We start from the raw sequence: 23,597 nt of genomic DNA, 5'->3' as shown, positions 1-23,597 counted from the left end.
AATGCTAGGGATATGTGGGCAGGAGGAAATTCCATGAGTCAAACACCTGGGCAGCTGTCGAGGTGCACTAGGAGAGAGTTGGCATTCTCTAGGTGTCACTACCTACGTGGCGGCCTCAGACAGAGGACCTCTGACGTCAGTTGTCTCTCTCTTTTTGTATACCAAAGATGTTATTCTGGGTGATCTTGATCCCTTTTGGTAGTAACAGCTCATGATTCTGTAGATTCTGATAATCCAGTTTCTAAATGCTGTTTACATTTTTTAAAAACTAGTTGTAACCCAGACCGCAAAGCCAAAATGAAACTAGAGTAAACTTAGAAAGAGAAAGTTTTGGACAACTTCGAATAGTTCAAAAAGCAGAAATGATTTTGGTGAGAAAAGGCTCAACTTTTAGTGATTATATTTAAAAAGCTCAAGAGATAAACACAGACACATCAGCTTATAATTTTAATGTTAATTGATATTGTGGTGCCGTATAAGGCAAAGTTCAGAAATGAAAGCAGAAATAAAACCAAATAATGACTCCATTTGTGTCCCAAGTTTTCCTCTTCTTTTCTTTCTATCCACAGGTATTGAGAGTGATGCAGCAGACATTATCTTCCTAATCGATAGCTCTGACAGCGTCAAGCCTGATGACATTGCATATATTCGGGACTTTGTTATCAAGATTGTTCGCAGACTCAACATTGGCCCCAATAAAGTGAGGATTGGGGCTGTACAGTTCAGCAATGAGGTCTTCCCAGTATTTTACCTGAAGACCCATAAATCTCAGGCTTCCGTGATCAATGCTTTGCGTCAGCTGAGGCACAGAGGGGGTTCCCCACTGAACACTGGCAAAGCTCTGGAATTTGTGGCAAGAAATCTCTTTGTCAAGTCTGCTGGGAGCCGGATAGAAGACGGGGTGCCCCAACACCTGGTTCTGTTTCTGGGTGGAAAATCCCAGGATGATACTTCCAGATTTTCGCAGGTGATCAGCTCCTCAGGGATTGTGAGTTTAGGAGTAGGAAACCGAAATATCGACAGAGCAGAGCTGCAGACCATCACCAACAACCCCAGACTGGTCTTCACGGTGCGAGAGTTCAGAGAGCTCCCCAACATAGAAGACAGGGTCATGCACGCCTTTGGGCCCTCTGGGGTCACGCCTGCACCTCCAGGAGTGGACACACCTTCTCCCTCACGGCCAGGTATGACTTGCGTGACCTGTAACTACAGAGCGTGACATCAATTATCCTTTCATTGAAAAAATATAGTTAGTATTTATCTTAATAATTTTCATCTGTTAAGGTTGTTGCTGCACATAATATTAGAAACTAAATACTGGAAAAATGATTCAGTTGAAACTGTAGAAGGAAACATATCCCAGAGAACATGGTCGTTGATTCCTCCAGAGGCTTCTCTGAGACTAGTTAGAACCTCACTGAAAGTTCCTATGAAGGTGCATTGAGGGTTAACTCTAGATTCGTTGGCTCTCAGAAAAGGACAGAATCTGAGACTGGCTAATCCATGCTCCTCTTTTACTCCAGTCTTGATGGATTGATTATAATTAGGAAATTACCCCCAAATGTGATTGACTTTTGGCAGGCTTCCACGAAGCTCTTAGCCTGATGGCAGGCGATCTTCCAAAGGTGTACGGGGTCTGCTTCCCATTTTCCAATCTGTTTCCCCCACCCCTTTTTTGATCTGCCTCTGGCACATTTCCTTCAACTCCTGTCAGACATCATTGTTTATTTTTAACCAGAAGGGAAGTGCTTAGTGGCATTTCCTAAAACATCTGAGTTTTTGGATCGTTGAATCTGTGGCATGATACCATTTTGTGTGGGATAATCAGACTGAATTCTCAGTTTCCCCAAGTCCTACTGTCTCTTATCTTTTCATTCAGATGGTTTGTCATTTATCTTCTTGTTCTTAGCAAAATAGTGGCTGTGAATTTGGGAACCATAGAGGCATGGAATAAAGCAAAGGTATTTGCTGTGAATAAGTCACAGCATTTTTAGCATCATTCCAGCTATTTTACACTTTGTATATTTGTTATGGATATGGAAACCAAATTTCTCCTCATTTGCATTTCAATCACTTTCAGAGAAAAAGAAAGCAGATGTTGTGTTCCTATTGGATGGCTCCATCAATTTCAGGAGGGACAGTTTCCAGGAAGTGCTCCGTTTTGTGTCTGAAATTGTGGACACGCTGTATGAGGGGGGTGACTCCATCCAAGTGGGGCTGGTCCAGTACAACTCTGACCCCACTGACGAGTTCTTCCTGAAGGACTTTTCCACCAAGCAGCAGATTATTGATGCCATCAACAAAGTTGTCTACAAAGGGGGGAGACACGCAAATACCAAGGTGGGCATCGAGCACCTGAGGCTGAATCACTTCGTGCCGGAGGCGGGCAGCCGCCTGGATCAGAGGGTCCCTCAGATAGCGTTTGTGATCACGGGTGGAAAGTCGGTGGAGGATGCCCAGGAGGCCAGCCTGGCACTCACCCAGAAGGGTGTCAAAGTGTTTGCCGTGGGTGTGAAGAACATCGACTCAGAGGAGGTTGGGAAAATAGCGTCCAACAGTGCTACAGCGTTCCGAGTGGGGAACGTCCAGGAGCTGTCTGAATTGAGTGAGCAAGTTCTGGAAACTCTGCACGATGCAATGCATGAAACCTTATGTCCGGGTGTGACCGATATTTCCAAAGGTAACCAATCCCCTTATACGTACATTTTCATCCTGTTGTGCCAACATTTAGGACCTGTTTGGTTATTTACGTGCCTGGTGCTGGCCCGTGGGGTCCTTGAGCCTTTGGTTGCTTCAGTCATTTTCCTTATATCCACGTGGGTTGGGTCCTGGCAACCGCCTGGCCCCTGTTAACAATAAGGATATGTTATATTTTGGGGTAAGAGTGGAAGTCTGTATTTTCTTGCTCTTACAAGATTTACTTTTTCCCTCTATTCTTGGATCTCCCAAATAATTCAGAGTAATCGGTCCCTGTTTCTGTTGATAGGTTTATTAGATCAACTATTTGAGAAAAGAGTAGTCGAGTTCTTAAGCGCGTTTAATTCCAAGTACAATCTTGGGGTGCACGTGCACACCAACTGTATTGCAGGCCAAAACTGACAAATACCCCAGAAAAGCAAACACATTGAAATGGTCTACACTCTCAGTTCCTAAGAGTCAGCTCTGGCGTGCCTTGAGAGAGAGGCAGACCAAATTGCTTCTCCAAGCCCATACATAGAGGATCTCATTTTGCCCTTGAGCACGATGCCTGGTCCCCATCTGGGGGCCGTGCCTGTGTATTGGACTCATCTCAGCCACCTCAACCTAGAGCTCATTGCCTACTTTCCCTTTTGCAGTCTGTAATCTGGATGTGATTCTGGGGTTTGACGGATCAAGGGATCAGAATGTCTTTGTGACCCAGAAGGGCCTTGAGTCCAAGATGGATGCCATCTTGAATAGAATCAGCCAGATGCAAAGAATCAGCTGCAGCGGCAGCCAGATGCCCACCGTGCGGGTGTCGGTGGTGGCCAACACACCCTCAGGTCCCGTGGAGGCCTTTGACTTTGCCGAGTACCAGCCAGAACTGTTTGAGAAGTTCCGGAACATGCGCAACCAGCACCCCTATGTCCTCACTGCAGACACACTGAAGGTCTATCAGAACAAGTTCAGACAGTCTTCAGCAGACAATGTAAAGGTGAGCATGGTCTCCTCCCTCTTTCAGCTTCCCATGCAGTTTCTGGACTTCTAGTGGTCAGGAGGCACACCTCTATGTCCAGAAGCCCCTTTTCCCAAAGTGTTCTTCTATGAACACGCTTCCCGTTTGATGGGGTTGGCAGTGCCCAAAAAATAAAAAAGTGCCTTACCGTCAGCTGATCATAATAGTCTGAAAGGTAATTATCTTCCTCATTGTAGTAGTTTTACTAATGCTCTAAAAAAAAAAAATCCTGGAAATCAGTAAGTAAGCTTGACTGAGTTGAAGTTATGATTAATTCATGTTGAATTATAGTCCAACCCCTTAAGTACATCATGGTTTCTGTTTCCCTCTCTTTCTCTCCATGTGTATAGGCTGGGTGGCTGAAACAGTAGAAACAACAGAAATTGATTGTCACAGTTCTGGAGACACTGAAAGTCTGAGACCAGAGTGTCTGCTGGGTTGGCTTCTTCAGAGGCCTCTCTCCTTGGCTTGCAGGCGGCCACCTTCTCCTTCTGTCTGTGTACCATCTTCCCTCTGGGTGTGTCTGTGTCCCAATCTCTTCTCCGTAGACCAGTCACACTGGGTTAGAGCCCACCGCAATGACCTCACTGAATTTAAGGACCCTTTAAAAGCCCTATCGCCACATATAGTTATCTTCTGAGGTATTGAAGGTGAAGGCTTCAACAGCTGATATTTGGAGGGACATACTTCAGCCCATAACACACCCACAGACACACACTCACACAATTTCTAGAAACTACATCACATAAATAGGAAAATGAGATAAACTGTTTTTATTTTTATTCTGAGGTTTTTTTTTTGTTTTTTTTTTGTTTTTTTTTAGTAAATCAAGCACTACAGTATCCCCCTTTATTTTATCCCTCACTTATTGCACAGTATCAAAGAGCTATAAACTGAGGATGACTGTTTCTTATTGTTGGTCCCCGGTGTCCTCGACTCTAAGATGGAGGATTTGAATGGACTGGTCTCCCTGCTGGAAGTCTGATGTTTCTAATTTTGGTTGGGGTTTGACACATCTTTTTTTTTTTTTCCAGGTGGTCATTCATTTTACGGATGGAGTGGATGGAAATCTGGCTGATTTACAAAAGGCATCTGAGGAACTCCGACAAGAAGGTAGGTCGTGGGCTTTCTAAATGTGAGAAGTTGGCCTGGGTGAGGCAGGGACACTACCCAGCTAGAGTCCTCTGGGGGATCCTTGGGGCATCCTCCCTGCAGCCTGGCCCTCTGTCACCTGCCTGGTGCTATCGGGGTTCCCCTCGTACCACAGATGGCTTTATCAGCAAGTCCTGACACAGGCATGCTTTTGCAAAAGAATATGTAGTTTTGATCACAGCTCACAAATACCATACTTTTAAGCAAAAATATGCTCTACTACACACCAAATAATGAACATAGATTTTCCAAATTTAGGGCAATTAGATAAACAGGGATGCCTATTATCAGATATAATATCTGGATATTCGTTTCCTTTGGAATTCATAGCACTGGCAGAAAGTGAATGCCAACACCAGAGGTTTACAGAAGCAAAATTTATCCTAAGAATGTTCTATGACTTAGCTGGCTTTTCCTGAGCGAAGAAGATGAGACTGTGACTCAACTGGTTTGGGAGGTGTGCATCTCAGCTCTTCCCACAGCACCCCCATGTTTCACAAGGCCAGAGTTTGAGAATTTCTGTATGAATGTGTTTCATGATGTCACTTCCTGTATTTCTACTGATGAGTTTAGCTATGTAGCTGGAGCAATTGCTCAGAGGTGTCAAAATTTCCAGGATCTTGACCCTTCAGAGTGGCTAACTAGTTTGATTCAATATGTCTTAGGTAAAGCCCACATTTTACACTGAAGTCTTCTTTTAAAATAAAAAGTCAGGGGGGATCCCTGGGTGGCTCAGCAGTTTCGTGCCTGCCTTTGGCCCAGGGCACGATCCTGGGGTCCTGTTATCGAGTCCTGCGTCGGGCTCCCAGCATGGAGCCTGCTTCTCCCTCTGCCTGTGTCTCTGCCTCTCTCTCTCTCTCTCTATGTCTATCATAAATAAATAAATAAAAATAAATCTTTAAAAAAAATAAAATAAAATAAAAAGTCAGGAGGGCAAAGAGGTGGTGGCTGTGGAGGGCCAGGCAAGCTGCACTGAATGTGCCTCTCCGCGCAGGTGTCCAGGCTCTTATCCTCGTGGGCCTTGAACGTGTAGCCAACTTGGAGCAGCTGATGCAGTTGGAGTTCGGGCGAGGCTTCCTATACAACAGGCCCCTGAGGCTTAACTTGCTGGACCTCGATTATGAACTAGCAGAGCAGCTCGTGAGTTTTTATGTCTCTACGCACAAACTGGTCTAGATACCAAGTTCTTTGTCACCTTAAGATAACGAAGGCACTTTATTTTATTTTTTTGCCAGATGAATGGCAGAGGGGCCCTTTGGGTGGGTCACTCAATTATTCAAGTTGTTTAATTCACCTGGGAGGGACCTCCTTGTTGCCATCCTGTGTGTGAGCCCTCGGACCGGAGCTCTTACCCAAGAGCTGGGAAAGTGGCCAGCGGGACAGTGGTTCTCTGGGTACGCTGGTGGCATCACCCGGCGATTTCCTCAGTTCCCTTTTGCGAGCATTTTGCCCTTCATAAGACTGTCGGGAAGGCAAAACATCAGAGTGACTGTCCGCAAACGGGAATCAGGTTGTCAGCATCAGAAAGCTTGCATGAGAAAACAAGGCAACGCAGGAGAAGAGAGATCATTTCTGGGCAGAGAAGCATCTCCATGGCCTCTCTCCTAGTTTCCTTTGGAGCAGGTGGAGGGGATCCCTGAGGCTTCCTAATGCTTGGGTTCAGCCTCTCTTGGCTGCAGATGCTAGCTCCAGGGTTGGCAGTGGGTGGGCCTTTGGGGGACGTGGGGCTGAGTGGTCAACTCAGGGACTGTTTGCTGGTGGCAATAGCAGGCCGTGGGATGAATTGAATGTCCCTTTTTCGCTCTTGCATTCTTCCCAAGGCTGGAATTAGAATTTTTTTTTTTAATTGGGTGGTAGGAGGTTGTGTTAGTTGACACATCTGGAACGTGGAAGAAAGTGAAAACTCTGAGAAGCCCACTGTAAGGAAAGTGTTTGACCACCATGAGTGTAGCAGCTGGAAATGTTTCTTGGGCATGCACTCTCCCCGTAAAGTCAGGGGCTCGGATGGGAAGGGACCATCGAGGGTGTCTGCTGAGTGTGGCCTCCTTGGTGACCCAGGGTGGTGGCAGGGACCACTTGTGTTTGCCCCACATGTGGCTCTTCCCTATTTTCCTCCGTCCTGGCACCCTGGTCTGTGCTCTGACCATGGTTCTGAGGAGATTTGGGGGATCCTTCCATCCGGGCCATATGCAACACCCTTCTTAGGTCTTGCTCTTTAGAGTTTGAAAATATGTCTCTCATGCTTAATGTGTGAAATTTGAAGATGGACATTGGAAACTTTTAGAAATAAGGCCCAGCCCAAAGTGATGCCGTGAATAAGATCTATTTTACTTTGGTGGCTCTTCACGTCCCCGTGTGTGACTTCCCACCGCCGTCTGACTGCTGGGCCCGTCTCAGAGGGAGGGCCACGTGGGCAGAGCTTCACCTCTCACTGTGGAATCCACGCACATCAGATTTTTTTTCCCTTCATGGCCTATATATGCTTTTTTTTTTTTTTTTTTCTTGGCATTTTTTAGGACTTGAACTTTCTTTTCTTCTTGGTAGGACAACATCGCTGAGAAAGCTTGCTGCGGAGTTCCCTGCAAATGCTCCGGGCAAAGAGGAGACCGCGGGCCCATTGGCAGCATCGGGCCAAAGGTAGGTGGCTGTGCCTCTTACACCTGGGGCCAGCTCTCAGCAGAGTCCCTGCAACAGGAGGCCTGAGGGACCCTGGATGCCCGCTGCCTTCTTTCTTTCCTCAGGAAGAGGGGATCTGTTCTTTAGTGCTTTGGTTCTTCATTTTATGAAATAATGTTCATATCGGTGGGCATCACGTACTGGCAGCCTCTCCACGGAGGGTCAGCAGGGAATCTTAGCCTTTGCATCTAAGTTAAAGGAAGCGGACAGGATTTTGAGAGCCTTCAAGATCCTGATAGATGAATGGCGCTGGAATGATGAATGGAAGCCCAAGTTCAAGGGAACAGCTAACGCCGTGCTAAGTGGTGGCACTGCTCTATCAAAGGAACGGGGTCGGGGAGATGCTTGAAGGTAGAACAAAGAAAACTAGAGGCTTTCACCGAGGAATCACTCTTTCTGTTTTAGGGTATTCCCGGGGAAGATGGCTATCGAGGTTATCCTGGCGATGAGGGTGGACCCGTAAGTACAAGATGATTTGTTCTTTAAGCTTGTCTTCCCTCTTTGTTCCTCACACATTGGGGTTGAATTGTGGGGCTCATGATCTGTTGCATTTCCAGTGATTTTCCTACCAGGAAAACCTTCATTTCTGACTTCTGTGACAACTCAGATCTCTACGCTGTGGGGCACAGGGCACAGGGGGATGACTGGACGTGACACACGTGGACGTGCTGTGCAGGGCTCTTCCTCGTTCTATTTCAGAGGGAGAGACTCGATGGCCTCTGAGGCCGGGGGACACCAAATAGGCCATGCCTGGGGTCCAGCAAATGCAGATGTCCAGTCCAAGCAGAGACGGGAGTGAGCTGGGGCAGGGCGGAGGGAGCCTAATCAGGCTGTTGTCGGGGTTACGGCCTTTAAGGGAGGTTTGCCGACTTGGGTGACCTAAGGGTGCAGCTGGGGGCTCGGGAAGCAGGTCCTGGGACAGATGAGGTCTGAGAGGCTTGGGGACACTAGAAAGAGGCCCAGCCCTGGGATCGGGGGACAAGGCCGGTGGACAGCAGATGAAGTCACGGGGTCCCAGCAGGCAGTGCCAACCCCGGGACCCTCTGGGGAGCTAGGAACCAGGGACGGTGTGCAGGAGCCATCAGGCCCAGGGTTCTCCTAGCACCTGGTACCCAGAGGCCTGCCCATCCTTGGTCCTCCAGGGAAGTACCTTCTGGGCCGCAGACCTTCCAGGGCCCACTCCCTCAAGGGGTGGGATCCTCCCAGGGCTGGGGGTGCAGGGGTGCCGAAGGCTTGACCAGGATCGAACAGCATCCCTGCCGGGGAAATCTACTTTCTAGAAAACGCCTCTCCTGGTGAAGCGAACTCAGTGGAGGCATGGTGACAAGGAGCTCCAACCTGTAAATGGCTTTGTCTCTCCCGGCAGGGTGAGCGCGGTCCTCCTGGCGTGAACGGCACTCAAGGTTTCCAGGGCTGCCCCGGGCAGAGAGGAATAAAGGTACAGGGTGTGTGTGTGTGTGCGTGTGTGTGTGTATGTGTGTGCATGTGTGTGACCACAGCACCAGGGCCCCAGCAGGCAGAGGCGTTCAGTGGCACGTGCAGAAGTGAGACGCTGTCCCCAAATGCTTCCCTGGGGAAGAAGGCCCCGGAGGCCTCAGCAGCCAGGGGCTCCAACTGCAGGCCGGGTCCAAGGTCTGGCGGGTCCAGCAGCCCAGGCTGCCGCGGGCAGGGAGCCTGAGGAAGTCAGGGGGCGGTCACGAGGCCAGGTGGGGGAAGGGCCGGTGGCCTGTGCCTCTAGCCCCGGGCCCCGAGAGGAGCCAGAGAAGTGTTGGGGGGCCAGGGTGCCAGGCACACGCTGGAAGGTTCCTTGTGGGAAGTGCTTGGAGGCGCTGTCTCCTCCGTTTGCTGATGTTTGAAAGCAGGTGCTGAAGGTAAGAGGCCACCGGGCCGTAAAGTCACAAAGGGACCTTGGAGCCTGGTGCCCTCCTGCCCAGGGAGCCTAGAGCAGCAGGTGCTCAGGCCCAGGGAAATTAGCTTCAGGATCCCCCCCACCCCACCCCGCCGGGATGGAGAGAGGGCAGTGTAGACAGATGAGTCCTGAGAGCACTGGATTTCAGATCCAGGTGTCGAGGAGGGATTCCCCCCCTCCCCCCGCCTTTCTCTGTCGCCTCCAGGGAGGACCTAATCTTTCCCCTTTCCCCTGCCTTCCAGGGCTCTCGCGGATTCCCAGGAGAGAAGGTACCTACGCTTTGTTTTAGCTTTTTATAAATTGATCGCATTCTCAGGATCTGTGGGTTTTCCTTTCTCACCGTGTGTCTTGCTTTCCCCGCAGGGCGAATTAGGAGAAATCGGGCTGGACGGTCTCGACGGTGAAGACGTAAGTGACTTCGCGCTCGGAGTCCACACCGTGTCCTCATCCTGAACATCCCGGCTGCTCCTAGCTCGGGCTACGGTGGAAATTGTGCCGGGGTGACGTTTTCTCATTGTCTTTGACAGGGAGACAAAGGATTGCCCGGGTCTTCCGGAGAGAAAGGGAATCCGGGCAGAAGGGTAAGTATGTTTCCATAGCGTTGTCATGATGGAAAAACTAGAAACATTTTACCTAAGGAATACATACTTGTTTAATTCATGTCTGTGAAGACTGCTTCCTCCAGGCAGCCTTCTCTGATGTCCTCCGGGGTTGGCATCCACTCTGTCCTCTATCAGCTGTGACAATTACATCATATATTTTTGTTTGTTTGAAGGGTATGTCTCATAGGGCACGAGCTGAGTGTGATCTGTTTAAATAAACCCCCGGTGTCTGGTACAGAATAGGTCCCAGTAAATATTTGGGATTACCAGAACAAATCAGAAATATCTGGAAGTGATTTTACCTTTCTGTAAATGCGCAAATGGGAAATGCTATCCTGTTAAAGATTTATGACCTAAAGTACGTGATTTTAAGGGTGACATACAAATTGGAAACCCTACCTAATTTTTGTCTCCGCTTGGGCTTTTTATTTAGGGTGACAAAGGACCTAAAGGGGTCAAAGGAGAGAGAGGAGACGTTGGCTTTCGAGGTGACCCGGTAAGGGGACGTCCTCACCCGCAGCGTGAGACCCGCGTCTCGGGGAAGAGGGTTTCGGCGACGTGGGTTGAAGGGAAGAATTTTAAACCAGAATTCTGAAATGGCCTTAACATGTGTTGGTAACACACACGGTTTGTCCTCTTCCTACAATTTTGGAGATGTGTTTGCTCTCTACCAGCAGAGATAAAGTGTTTGCAGGGCCTTTCCTACAAAGACCTCAGAAGTATCCCTAAAAGGTGGCCTCAGGGCGCTTTCATCCAGCTGGACTGAGTGGTCAGGAAAGTATTAGGGGTGACCAACACGTCAGACAGACCCTGAGGGGCCGCCCTCAGGCCATATCCCACCCATGACCCACAGCCTGCCCATGGGGTCATCAACCACTCTTGGCCCTGGACGGTGGGCGGTGGCCCTTCCTCAGTGAGAAGGATGATCCCCCAGGGTCACTCTTGCCTGGTTCTGGCCCGGAGGAGAGGAGGCTGGCCTGGCATGGGGTTTTATAGAGTCACAGAACGAGAGAAGCCACAAGCCTTTCTTTTCCATCTCTTTCCCTAAAGTGAACGAAAGCATCCTTTGCTTGCACATGCAGCTCATGTCCCTGACCTGTGTTGTTTGCAGGGTGACTCAGGACGGGACAGTCAGCAGAGAGGACCTAAAGGAGAAACTGGAGACATCGGCCCCATGGTACGACACCCTGCAATCCCAGACCCCCTTGGCTGAGTGCTTGGCCCCCTCCCCGCATGCCCACCGCCGCCGCAGAGGCCACGGAGGTGGTCTTCAAGGCTGTGGGGCCCACGCGCGGGGTGCAGACCCCTTGGTGAAGGGAGTCTCCAACAGGGAGTGGGAGCAACTGCTACTTACCTGCAGAATTTGTTCCCCTTAGATATCAGTGAAAAGTGCTTGTGAAGCCAGAGGCTTCCGAAGCCGGGCACGGCCCACGTCTCAGGGGTCCCCCCAAGCAGCCCACCACCCTGTGTGTGTGCGCCCTTCCCCGCGGCCTCTGGTGCAGTGTGCAGAGTTTGATGGTCTTCTTTGCAGCTAAGAATCTTACACCGATTTTTCCTCCCATCAGGGTCTCCCTGGGAGAGACGGGGTGTCTGGAAGTCCTGGAGACCCCGGGAAGGAAGTGAGTGCATCTTGGGGCTTGGGGGCTTCCATGGGGAGATTGAGCAAGTGCCGCCGCCTGAGTGGCCCACCAACGCGCTCTGGGGCAGAGTTACTCAGCAGCTTTATATTTAGGGACTTTAAAGGGATTCTTGAAACTGCTGTCACCCAAATCTTGGTGCTTATGGACGTGTTTCATGCTCACCATTTGTTCTGTGCCCCATCCCTCCTCCCGCCCCGGGGTTCTCCTTGCCTCTTGTCCAAAGCACAGCATCCAACAGAGGCTTTTAAAAGCGATGCCTTCGCTGCTTTCACGTATTTGGCTAGGTTTTAATCCCACTAAATATTTTTAAAATCCAAACTGAAGCAGGAGTACAGAGGGGAATGAGGGCGTTAGGGGGAGGAGGGCCGACGGGTCGTGTACGTGTTGGCGTCATAATGGTTGGTTGGTTGGTCGGCGCTGCTCTAGTTCAAGCAACGGAACCGGATTCTGTTTTCTCGTGAATCGCATCTTGCAGCTGCTTTTTCAAGACATTTCACAAATGTCTGCTGCCAGACGGCACGTTGCATGCAGGTTCTCTGAGGCTTGCGGAAGGCTGAAGCCAAAGCTATGTACACAAGCTCTGGGCCCGGGCGGGGGGGTGGGGTGGGGTACCCAGAGCTCGGCTCTGGAAGTGGGGAGAGAGTCCCTGCTCGGGGAGGAGCGGTCTGGAGGCGGATAAATCTTCAGGGGCCGTCAGGGTGGCTCTGCTCAGCGGGCGGCACAGCACAGCACCCCGGGCTGGGCTGCGTAGCCAACAACAGCACCTCTGCCTGTTCCCTGGCGCCAGCCTCGCATTGGGAGCTGGACCGGTGGTGGCACCATCAGCCGTGTGCTCTGCACTGGGCGCTTTTGGGGAGGAGTGACTCTTACTCATGATGGCATGATATGCCTTGGGCACATTTATTTATTTATTATTTATTATTATTTTTAAAGCCTTTATTTATTTGAGAGAGAGCAAGAGAGAGCACAAGCAAGGGTAGGGGTGGAGGGAGGAGGAGAAGCAGGGTCCCCGAAGAGCAGGGACCCCAACGCGAGGCTCGATCTCAGGACCCCCGAGATCATGATCCGAGCCGAGGGCAGACGCTTCATCCACTGAGCCACCCAGGCGCCCCTAGGCATAATCTTTTAGGTTATGCTTTTATAATTCAGAGGCAAGCAAAATTTGAAGATGCTGTCTTAAATGTTCTGAGGATTATATTTGAATAATGCCGAGGAGCTGTGTGATGACGAAGCGATGAGGAAATACTCTATTGTCTGTCATGACGTGCTGACGGCTCCTGTCGTGAGTGGAGCCAAACCTCGTTTTCATGAAATGATTATTAATAGAGCCATGCAGCCAATTTGTTTGATTTCTACATGCAAGGTAGACACTTGGGTTTGAAGTTGATACGGGGTCAAGGGCTCTCATAGACTCTTCCCTTGATGGCCGGGGAAGGCCTGGTTGTCAGCTTCCTCCTCCTTCCCTTAGGACCTCACTGTGCAGGCTCATGCCAGGGTGACCTGTGTCCTTACCTCATGCCTCAGTCTACCACTCAGGCTTCTGCAGGCTGTCTCTGGCCTCAGTTGTACGTCATCCAGCACTGGTGGCCTCTAGTCATACTCTAGGATGTCCCCTCGCCGGGGTTGGGGGAGGCCAGCCAGATTGTTTACTCTGAAGGAGTGGCCTGGCCCGTCCCTTCCCCCTCCACTTGTCCATGTGTCATCCATAGAAGGAGGCCAAGGTCTTCTCTTAAAGAAGCTGCCATCACAGTGAATAATGGCAAAGCCGTCACCCCAGAAAATCTCTGGGCCTGTCCATTGGGAGTGAAGAGTGTGTTTCTTTGGTTGATGCAGCAGATGCGTCAAGCCCGTAACAGAACTATTGTGTTACAGTCTCCAGAATACCAGCCCTTACCTCGCAAAGATACACCCAGGACCTCCGTGAGTTCCGATCCTGAACCTTTGCTCTGGAGAGGAAGCATCACAAAATTGGGATTAAAGGATGACTTAATGCAGCAGGTCCACGTTTATTTGAATTAAGGGTCACTTCTAGAACATCGAGGGAGACGTTGCCAAGTCATGAGCCCAGACTAAGCACAGTTGGGCTTTTAGGTCCACATATGCACAATCCCAATACTTTACTTAACCAACTATGTGTTATATTTGGCCGGGAGCATCTGGAGAGCTTGGGACTCCCTTCCACGAGAATGAACATATTTCATGACTTCGCCCTGCAGTTAGGAACTCGGTCGTAAAGCAGACAGGTTGACATTACCATTTCACATCCTTGTGTGAGACTGGCTGGGATCATCCAGCCAGAACGAGTCATTGTTTTGCTTGGCAGGTCTGGAGTCACTCTGAAAGCTTCCATCTGGGTGGTGAACAGGGCAGCACGGAAGCAAAAGCTCGCGGAGATGAGGGCAGGAGGAAGGGTGGCGCGTGCACGTCTGCTCGGGGCCGGCCAGGTGCACAGCGGCTCCGTCCCCAGGCTCCCTCTCACTTTCTGTGACTTCTCCACAGGGTGGCTTTGGCCGAAGGGGACCAGCAGGAACGAAGGTAGGTCTCTAACTTGGTGCCTCTTTCCCAGCATCACATCATGACTCCCCATGTGCCCTGTCCCTTTGCCAGCGAGGCGTGGCGCTCGATCAGCTGCCGCCACCTTCTCTACCAATTCCTTAACGTGAGGCTCTTCTAAACGGCTTGTGAGACCAAGGGGCCATGGGGACAGGGACCAAAAGCGAAGGCGAGAGATGGAGGAGGCGATGTCCGGCATCCCTTATCCCCGATGGGCCCACTTGTCGGGTCATTGACCAGTCTCAGCATCTTCCTGTGTCCATCTGCTCACCCGGGCAAGACAGGTTTGGATGGAAAAAACAAAACAAAACAAAAAAACAAACCTTGTTTTCCAAAGCCATCTTGAGCAGAGGGTAAAAAGAGTGGAAAACCATCCTAAGAGTGCAGAGTGACACCGCTGTACCTGCCCAACGTCTCGTCCCGGAGCCGCCTCCTCCATGGCCTCCGCACCCCCTCACCCCCACCCCATAGGGCTGTTCTCCTGTCGCCTTGTCCAGGTGTGACTGTAGAGCAGATGGCTGACATTGGTGAAAACCATCCTGACACCCCCTCCATCTTCTTTTGTTTCCAAGGGCAACAAGGGCGGCCCGGGCCAGCCGGGCTCCGCGGGAGAGCAGGGGGCCCGAGGTGCGCAGGTCAGTAACCCCACCCCCACCCCCACCACCCCCGCCCAAGGTGTGGCTGCATGCCTTGTGATGTTTCCCGGATGCTTAGTTGCTTGTCTTTAAATGAGGTGAGAGTCAATTTTACAAAATCGGATGCAAAACTAATCATCGTGAAGCGAACCGTTCCGTGGCAGATAGTCCATTGGCAATGCTGTGACCCTGAGCTCTACACGTGTCCACCTTCCCCAGAGGAGCCCCTTACCCGTTACGCAGTCACTCCCATCTCCCCTCCCTCGGCTCCTGGGAACCACTCATTTCCCTTCTGTCTCTGTGGGTTTGTCTCTTCTGGAAATTTCATGTAAACACAGTCACACAATATACGGCCTCTTGTGTCTGGCCTCCTCCACTGAGCATCATGCTTTGGAGTTTCATCCACGTAGTGGTGTGTGTCTGCGCTTCCTTCCTTTCGATGGCTGAGGAATATTCCACGGCGTGGACAGACCACAATCTGTTTACCCAGTCGTCGGCTGGTGGACACTCAGACTCTTTCCACCTTTTGGAAATTGTGAATGGTGCTGCCGGGGACATCTGTGTACAAGCTTTTGTTTCAACCCTTGTTCCTCGTAATTTTTTTAAAAGATTTTTATTTCTTTATGTTAGAGAGAGACAAAGAGAAAGAGAGAAAGAAAGAGAGAAAGGGAGAAGGAGTGAGGAGGGGAGGAGCAGAGGGAGAGGAAGACAGAGAGAGACTGAAGCAGACTCCGCACTGAGCACGGAGCCTGACGCGGAGCTCCATGTCATGACTCAGATCGGGACCTGAGCTGAAATCAAGAGTTGGTCGCTGAACTGACTGAGTCACCCAGGCGCCCCTTGTTCCTTGTATTTTTTTTTTTTTAATTAACTTCCCCATTTGTGTCCTGGGTTGGAGCTGCTGTTAACAGCTGAGACAGGAGCGTGGTCTCCAGCGGGCTTTCTGGCTGCGCCAAAAAGAACGGGGCTCTGGGCTCTGTGCCATGTGCAGGTGTCACCCTGAGTGAGCTTCCTCATGGAGCGCCACCTCCACACAGCACTTACGTTGGCATTTTATCTCTTCAGGGTCCACCTGGTCCCACAGGTCCTCCAGGACTGATCGGTGAACAAGGCATTTCTGGGCCTCGGGTAAGTCGGTTCGATCGCACCCCTGTCTTTAGCTAAGCAGAGAGCCAGGGCCTGCACAGGCTGAGGTCCCGTGGATGGTGTCACTGTAGATAGACTCCCCCTCGCCTCATCCCTGGCAACACACACCCTGAGTCAGCCTCGGTCCTCACAGCAACTGGCCAGTCTCCCCGAAGAAGTAAGAGACACTGTTGCTTGGTGCTCTGGGGGCTTCTTTTCTTTCTTTCTTTTTTTTTTTCAAAGATTGTATTTATTTATTCATAAAGAGACAGAAAGAGACAGGTAGAGACACAGGCAGAGGGAGAAGCAGGCTCCTTGCAGGGACCCTGATGTGGGACTCGATCCTGGAACTCCAAGGCAGATGCTCAACTGCTGAGCCACCCGGGTGCTCCTCCGGCGGTTTCTAAATCCTAGTGCTGCTCCTTCCAAACAGGGCCCAGCTGGGTGGTGAGCACAGAGGGGCCGCCCTGCATCTCCAAAGTCTGAGGATTAGACCCACTTAAGATCTAACTCAATCTGCCCACATTCTCCGCTAATGCCAAGTTGTTTCACAGGTGGCCCCTTGACATTGCCTTGGGGTTCGGTGTTTTGTGTGAGGCGTTCCCCGTCCTCAGGTCTGACACAGAAGCTGCTCCTTATACTTGCATGGCCACAGGCATGAACATCATCTCTGTGGTTGGTGACGATGAGCAGAAATGTGTCAGAGCTGAGTGGGGACCCAGCACCCAGCGCTGCACCCTCGGGCGTCCCTCCTGTCTGACACAGGAGCTCCCCTGTCGTTTGTTATGGAAAACCATAGTGACCGAAAACTGGCAAAGAACTGACCTGTTGCTCCTTAAAGGAACAAAAGGTCGGACAGTGAAGCAGAAACTTTGTGAGAACCTCTGTTCGCTTAGACATCCTTCCCCGGTCTGCAATCTGAGAAATCCCTATTTTCAAAACTCCTGTGGTTCTGTTCACATCATTTAAGCTCTGGTTGGTCGAGAGCTTACGGTGGAGTGGGGGTGAGGTGAAGCTCTTCAAACGGTCACCAATGCCAAGTAGCTGCTACCTCCTGTTGTTGGCATCTTTGTTCTGGTCATTTCCGGGCTCTGGGGGCTGCGCTCCATTTGAAGAGCTGTTTCTTCATTATTTATTTGCTCCCTCAGTGGATACAGGGACACAGGATTCCACACCTGTGTACCCAGGGGTCAGTGTGCAGGCATGGACAGGGAAACAAAGCCACATAATATCCGGGTGCTGGTCCTCTCTGGTCAGGGCCTCGGGGTATGTGACTGGTAACAGCAGCATGTGTTCCTCCGGGGAAACAGGTGCTGAGCGGTCAGGTGATACTTTCAGTTTGCATAAGTGGTGTCTGTGCACGCGTGCATTTGGGTCTCCAGCACCGTGCGTGGCCCTGAGTGCAGCGGGGTCGGGGGAGGGCAGGGTTCAGGCCCTTGGGCTTGCAGGGTGAATGTTTCATCGACACGCTCCTCTCTCCTCGTGCTGCAGGGAGGCGGAGGGACCACAGGCGTTCCTGGGGAGCGTGGCAGGATCGGTCCCCTGGGAAGAAAGGTGCGTCTTGACAAAAGTAGGACTCATTTCCTGAGGCCCAGGCCCAGCCAGACCCTCCGTGGCCTCACTCTCTCTCTCTCTCTCTCTCCTGTCCCTGTGCCCTCCTGCTTTGCTTGCACCCAGCTTCCCCTGTCGCCAGCCAGGTTGGCCCGTGGGATCCCTGTCTTGTCCCCACCCCAAGGGAACATGTGGGCTGTACTCAGTGGCTTGGCTATCTCATGGCCATAACCCTCCAGCAGCAGGTGGATGACCTGATTCTATTCATGCGTGGTTTGTGGCTCCTCAGAGCCATCCGAGCAGATTGGGGATGCCTAGCACAGCTTCTGTGCTGCATTGCACACGCATCCTTTCAACACTGGCAGTGCACACACGGAGCTCGGCTGGCCATATTTAGCTTATCCAAGAGGCCCAGATGCCTGACTGTTTTGGATAACGGCAGCTTGTTACATGAAGGCTGTCTGAGAACAGACTTTCCGTAAGCCTTAAGAAAACCACAATTTATCAGAACCAGTCTGGAAGGGCAGCATTTTCTCCACAAAGGAAATGTGTTCATGTGAATCCACATTTGTCTCTGCGTCTCTTGCTGGTGTTGTTGGGTTTCCCTGCTGAATTCAATGCCCACTGACTTTCCTGGCTTCTTTCCCCGTTTCTGTTTCTCTCTTCCCCGTCAGCATGTCCCCATGCCATGCTAATGCAAGGGACAAACACAGACTTTTCCTGGATTCTTTTCCTGGCATGTACACACAAGCACTGCGATTTAAAAAAAAAAAATCATTTTTATCAAAATCTAAAAGATGAAGGGAGCAGCTTGCAGCAACCCTACCATGAGCATTGCATAGAACATGAATGGCTTAGAATCACATTTTAAGTTGGCCTTGGAACCACCGCTGTCTCAGCTTTTTATTTTTTATTTTTTTATTTTTTAAATTTTCTTTTGTGTAGGGTGAGCCTGGAGAGCCGGGACAGAAGGGAGGCATTGGGAGCCGGGGCCCTCGAGGGGAGACGGTAAGATCAAGACGTGCTGTGGCTCATCCTTCGCTAGAAGGCGGGAGGTGGGGAGACGGGGGCCTTGCTCTGGGCTAGGCTTCATCATTGCCCATTAACTGGGTTCCAAATAAGGGTAACTTGATAGTTGCTTCTTGTGTCCTTGGGATCCGATTGAACACAGCAAAACCTTCTGCTTATAAACAGCAAGTGAATTTCAAATCAGTTTCATTCCATCAGAGAAGACTGAGGAAAGCCATTTTTTTCCTAAGTGAATGTGGGGACACGATGAAGTGGGATATACTTTCATTTTCAGTCTTGCAGGAGCTTTTCCGCAAAGAAATAAATATCCTTTGGTTAAAATGGAATTGGATCTGCTCAGGTCTCGATCCAGATTGAAACCATTTCCTTTGAATGAGACATCCTAGGAATAAAAGTTACTACCTCGATAACTCATTTTTAAAAATGTCATTTAAAACTAATCTATAATAATAATCTATTTGCTCACGAATAATATACATTCTATCTTCGTAATATACATTTCTATCCAGGGAAAAGAAGTCTACAGAATATTGAGAATTTTTAAAGAATGAGGCAGTATAGCTAAAATGGACCAGATTTATTTGATGTATAATCCCAAACTTTAAAATATTTTTTGGGGTGTATGCAACTTCTCTACGGCAAAGATCCATTTCCGGCATTTAAAAGATCCATTTCTGTCACTGTTAGTTTCAGGAGCAGAGGGCGAAAAAAATCAGACTTTAAAATCTCTTCAGACCATTGCAGGGAATCTCTTCTTGATTGTGTCCATAAATTTTTGGACAACAGCTCTTTCACTGTTAAAGTTTGCTCAAAAGCGTAAATTAACTATGTAGTGCGCTCCATGTACATTTTAGAGATATTAATGTATATTTTACATGCATTCTTCTGATCTTTTGAAATCGTTAATGGAATCCAGTTCTGAAGATCTCCCATGGTGGGGGTGATGGGACCAATCCAAGAGCACAGGAAGGGGGAGTTGGGAATGAAAGTAGTCTACGGCATGACTGTTAGGAGGGGAGGGGACAGAGTCTGAGCACAGGAGCACTCGGGAAGGCATGAGAGACTGCATTCTTGCTTTGAAGTAGAATCAAAGACCCAAAGATGCAGAGTCAGGGTGGCCTTAGGGAATCCTTTCCACTTTCAGAGTCTTGGGTTCAGTGGGTCTGTGATTCTATGCCCAAGCGGTGTCTTTCCAGTGGCTGTCAATTGTTTATATTGGTGCCACACCAGCACCATTTCGCCAAAGGAGCCCATTAAGCACATCCTTTTCCAGATGCAGTCTTGTTTGTACCTGGAGGATGGGATGGGAGCAGGAACACGTCCTTGATCTGGGAACACTTCAGGGACCCAAAGACCCTGTGCTCAGGCCTCTAGACAGAGGTGGCTGTGCAGTGCCCCGCATGGCGGCCTGCAGTATTGCTGTCTTTCCACCCCTAGGGCGACGATGGCAGAGACGGGGTTGGCAGTGAAGGACGCAAAGGCAAAAAAGTATGTATCTGCTAGGTTCTTTGAACTTCTGACAACTTATATTTTTAGAGATTTATTTCTCAAAATTTTATTGTAATATCAAGAATTTTTTTCTCCTGATGACTCCAGGGATATATATATATATTTCATAATATATATTTCATATATTTCATAATATATTTATTGTAATATCAAGAATTTTTTTCTCCTGATGACTCCAGGGATATATATATATATTTCATAATATATATTTCATATATTTCATAATATATAAATATATATTTCATTATATATATTATATATATGTGTGTGTATATATATGTGATATATATATATATATATATATATATATATATATTTCAGCTCAAGAATAATGTATTTTAGATGCACTTAAATTGGGACCAAATGCTGAGTTACTTATTTCTCTCTTACAGGGAGAAAGAGGATTCCCTGGATACCCAGGTCCAAAGGTAAATAAATATTCCCCTAATGGTGAAATGTCACTGTTGTTTGTGCCTGAGTCTGGTGTGTTCATGGGCTGGAAATCAGAACACTGAGGTGCTAGTGTTGGGTCAGCTGCTTACTAACCAGGACCCAGGGAAGGCCTCGGCCTCTCTGAGGTATGCCCTCATCTGTTAGGTGGACGGGACAGTGTGCACTTGCCTCGAGACCCGTGAGGGTTAAATGAAATGACGCAGCAGTAACATACTTTGTAAACTCAAAATGCTGTGATCGGTGTGGTATTGTCACCACGGGTTCAACAAGCTAAGGCTGACTGCAAGGGACACAAATGGACTAGGAAGGCAGTGGAATGTAAATCAGAGTGAGCCACTTGGCTACCCCAGGAATTATGGTCCGGATGCCCCTGGGACCCTCAGCTAGACCCTCCATTTCAGAGCCTAATGCATTTCTTTCTGGCTCTCTTCCCAGGGAGTCCCTGGTGAGCCAGGGACAGGCGGACCACCGGGACCCAAAGGCATCAGAGGCCGAAGGGTGAGTCTGCCCACCTGCAGGCAGGTGGGGAATGAGAACATGTGTGGTAAAAATTATTCTTCTTCACTTGCAACCTGGCTAGTTGTAGTTTAGGGAAGAAGAGAAGGAATCCTAAGCCCCAGAGCAGTGTCCTCAGGACCCTCTGTGGTTGTCTGCTCGGTCCTCCGTCAGCCATGCAGTCCTCATGAGGAGGCTCTGAGAACGCCTTCCTCTAACACATCTCAGAGATCACGAGACCACACGCTGCCCTCCTCCCCACCATTAGAGTCCTCTTCCCTAAGCTACTTTTAGCTCTGAATTACTCTCTTCAATGGATGTTTACTCACCCTCTTAAGATTACACCGAGTCTTGACTTAGCAAATTGTGGTCTGGATGTGGGAAACTGTTGTTTTTAGCTTAAAATACAGTTAAAACCCTCATCTTATCCTGTCGCTTTGCTCAGTGAAGACAGCCAGACTCCATCATCATACTATTCGAGGTGGTGGGTTTCAATACATTAGATTGGTTGTCTCCACTGAATAGTGATCTGATTAATTGCCATTTTTTGGTTTCTTGTCCATCCAGGGATAGTCTTATTGATGGTTCTTGGGCAAGCATCTGACGGAGAGATTTCTCATGGTGACGGGGGAACGCTGAATTAGATCACCTTCACTGTCCCCTTCCAACCATAGGAGATGGGGATTCCTCATCTCCTGCCATAGCTGAGCAATGTTTGTTCTGTCCTTTCTAGGGAAATTCAGGACCTCCGGGCGCAATTGGGCAGAAGGGAGACCCTGGCTACCCAGGACCATCTGTAAGTACCTTCCCTCCTCCCCACCCCCCGAATTCTGATCTAGCCACTGGACTGGATGCTTTACACATGCCTCTTTATAAACTTTCCACTGTCCCTTCTCCTCAAGAGAGGGCTGCTGCATTTGTATTGTTATTGCCTTTTTTTTTTTTTCAAGTAAACCACTTTTCTTTTGATACCACAATGGAGAAAAGAGGTTTTGAGTTTTAGAGTAACAAGAAGCTTTAAAAAGAAGTTTCTTATGGAACCTTGTGGTCTAGGGTATATTGTAATTTGCCTTTATAACTTCCTGGTATAGGTTTGTTTGAGGTTTGTGTACAGGACAAAAAAAAAGTACAAGTTTTAATACTTCTTGGTTGCATATCGTAGAAGTAGTATAATTTATTTATTTATTTTTTTTTTAAAGATTTTATTTATTTATTCATGATAGTCACAGAGAGAGAGAGGCAGAGACATAGGCAGAGGGAGAAGCAGGCTCCATGCAGGGAGCCCGATGTGGGATTCGATCCCGGGTCTCCAGGATCGCGCCCTGGGCCAAAGGCAGGCGCCAAACCGCTGCGCCACCCAGGGATCCCAGTAGTATAATTTATGACAGATGTCGGTCTGTGGACTACTTCCTTTGGTTTATAAAATGCCCGAGAGAGCTTCTGATTTGTGGTTTAAAACCCACGAGTGCCCTGCCACCGGGGGCCAGGAGGGTGACCTTCTGCAGGCTTTCCAGGACGTCTCTTCACTACGAATGTCTTTGTTTCCTTATTTGAAGCTTTCCCTGTATTGTCTCCCTACATTAAATTCGATGAGGTTCAAAGAATGATGGACAATCATTCTTACAAGGAAAGGTTGAGGGATTCTACTGGTTGAACTTGGGTGAAGGCTGAGTCAGGTGATTGCTGCCTTTAAGAAGTGCAGTGTTTAAAAGTAAACCAGTCTCTAGTCCCGTGGAAAGACACTTGATGGGCCCACAAGATGACTGTTTGACCGTCAGGGAGGCCACAGGTTGGGAGGAGGGATTGAGGGTGGTTGTGGGTCTGTTCTTGGGGCTCCTCTGGGATGGACTCCAGCTGGCGTGCTTCCCCTCTGGAGCCCAGGGTCAGCTAAATGACTCCTCCTCACGGTCCCTTCTGTGAACAGGAGGTACTAAGCTAGCAGGTGCAAAGGAAGTGCTTCTTAGGAGAAGCGATGTGTAGCCTCAAGCCCAAATATGTGATCCCTTTGATTTGTCATGAGCTTCCAGGTTTCTGGGGTGCAGGGCTATTTATCTTGCAAGGGAAACACTCTTGCCTTCAAAGTTATCTCCCTATTGGTCCTTGAGCAGTAAAGTCAAATCTAAGAGGGGACCTGAAAATGACCAAGGTTGGCCAGGGTCTACCTTTGCTTCCTCCATGGGGTTTACTCGGATCCGAAGGTGGTTCCTCAGCCCCAGCATCCGGCCTACCTGTGCTCCTTCTCATCCCCTCTTTCCTTATTCCGCAGGGTCCCAAAGGCAACAGAGGTGACTCCATGGATGTAAGTTGCATGTGTACAGCTCCCGTCCTTGCGCTGTGAGTCCCTGGTCCACCCCCTCATGCTTCTTTCTTTTCCTTTTAAAGCAATGTGCCCTTGTCCAGAGCATCAAAGATAAATGTCGTAAGTACATGATTTTCCACTCTCTGCGACCCCATTTGGTAGGACGTTTGACATTCTCATGTGGTCACCATATTCACTGTTCTCTTCCTTTCTTCCGTAGCTTGCTGCTATGGTAAGTTGATTCCAGCCGTGTGACTACCCTCCTGCTGAAAGAA

At 49.3% G+C, this 23,597-nt stretch overlaps 1 protein-coding gene across 3 annotated transcripts in view; it reads left to right on the top strand.

Annotated features, from left to right (window-relative positions):
* The window catches only part of COL6A3 (collagen type VI alpha 3 chain), an 81,275-nt gene that overhangs the window by 36,781 nt on the left and 20,897 nt on the right, over positions 1–23,597 (top strand). For 2 of the 3 annotated variants that reach the window (XM_077869346.1, XM_077869345.1), the window contains 26 exons: positions 570–1,184; positions 2,081–2,680; positions 3,336–3,673; positions 4,729–4,807; positions 5,841–5,986; positions 7,391–7,483; positions 7,928–7,981; positions 8,889–8,960; positions 9,674–9,700; positions 9,795–9,839; positions 9,959–10,012; positions 10,467–10,529; positions 11,145–11,210; positions 11,599–11,652; positions 14,173–14,208; positions 14,799–14,861; positions 15,927–15,989; positions 17,478–17,540; positions 18,483–18,545; positions 20,004–20,054; positions 20,468–20,503; positions 20,964–21,026; positions 21,757–21,819; positions 23,290–23,322; positions 23,406–23,442; positions 23,543–23,592. In XM_077869346.1, coding sequence (XP_077725472.1) covers positions 570–1,184; positions 2,081–2,680; positions 3,336–3,673; positions 4,729–4,807; positions 5,841–5,986; positions 7,391–7,483; positions 7,928–7,981; positions 8,889–8,960; positions 9,674–9,700; positions 9,795–9,839; positions 9,959–10,012; positions 10,467–10,529; positions 11,145–11,210; positions 11,599–11,652; positions 14,173–14,208; positions 14,799–14,861; positions 15,927–15,989; positions 17,478–17,540; positions 18,483–18,545; positions 20,004–20,054; positions 20,468–20,503; positions 20,964–21,026; positions 21,757–21,819; positions 23,290–23,322; positions 23,406–23,442; positions 23,543–23,577 — 2,912 coding nt within the window. In that variant the 3' untranslated portion in view covers positions 23,578–23,592. Of the gene's footprint in view, positions 1–569; positions 1,185–2,080; positions 2,681–3,335; positions 3,674–4,728; positions 4,808–5,840; positions 5,987–7,390; positions 7,484–7,927; positions 7,982–8,888; positions 8,961–9,673; positions 9,701–9,794; positions 9,840–9,958; positions 10,013–10,466; positions 10,530–11,144; positions 11,211–11,598; positions 11,653–14,172; positions 14,209–14,798; positions 14,862–15,926; positions 15,990–17,477; positions 17,541–18,482; positions 18,546–20,003; positions 20,055–20,467; positions 20,504–20,963; positions 21,027–21,756; positions 21,820–23,289; positions 23,323–23,405; positions 23,443–23,542; positions 23,593–23,597 lie in introns of those variants that run through there. The other variant, XM_077869347.1, reaches the window with a different exon arrangement.

This window comes from Canis aureus, chromosome 24 (assembly GCF_053574225.1).
Source record: "Canis aureus isolate CA01 chromosome 24, VMU_Caureus_v.1.0, whole genome shotgun sequence".
NCBI classification, from domain to species: Eukaryota; Metazoa; Chordata; class Mammalia; order Carnivora; family Canidae; genus Canis; species Canis aureus.
Note: the sequence above shows the minus strand (reverse complement) of the source record. Positions and strands in the feature narration are given on the sequence as shown.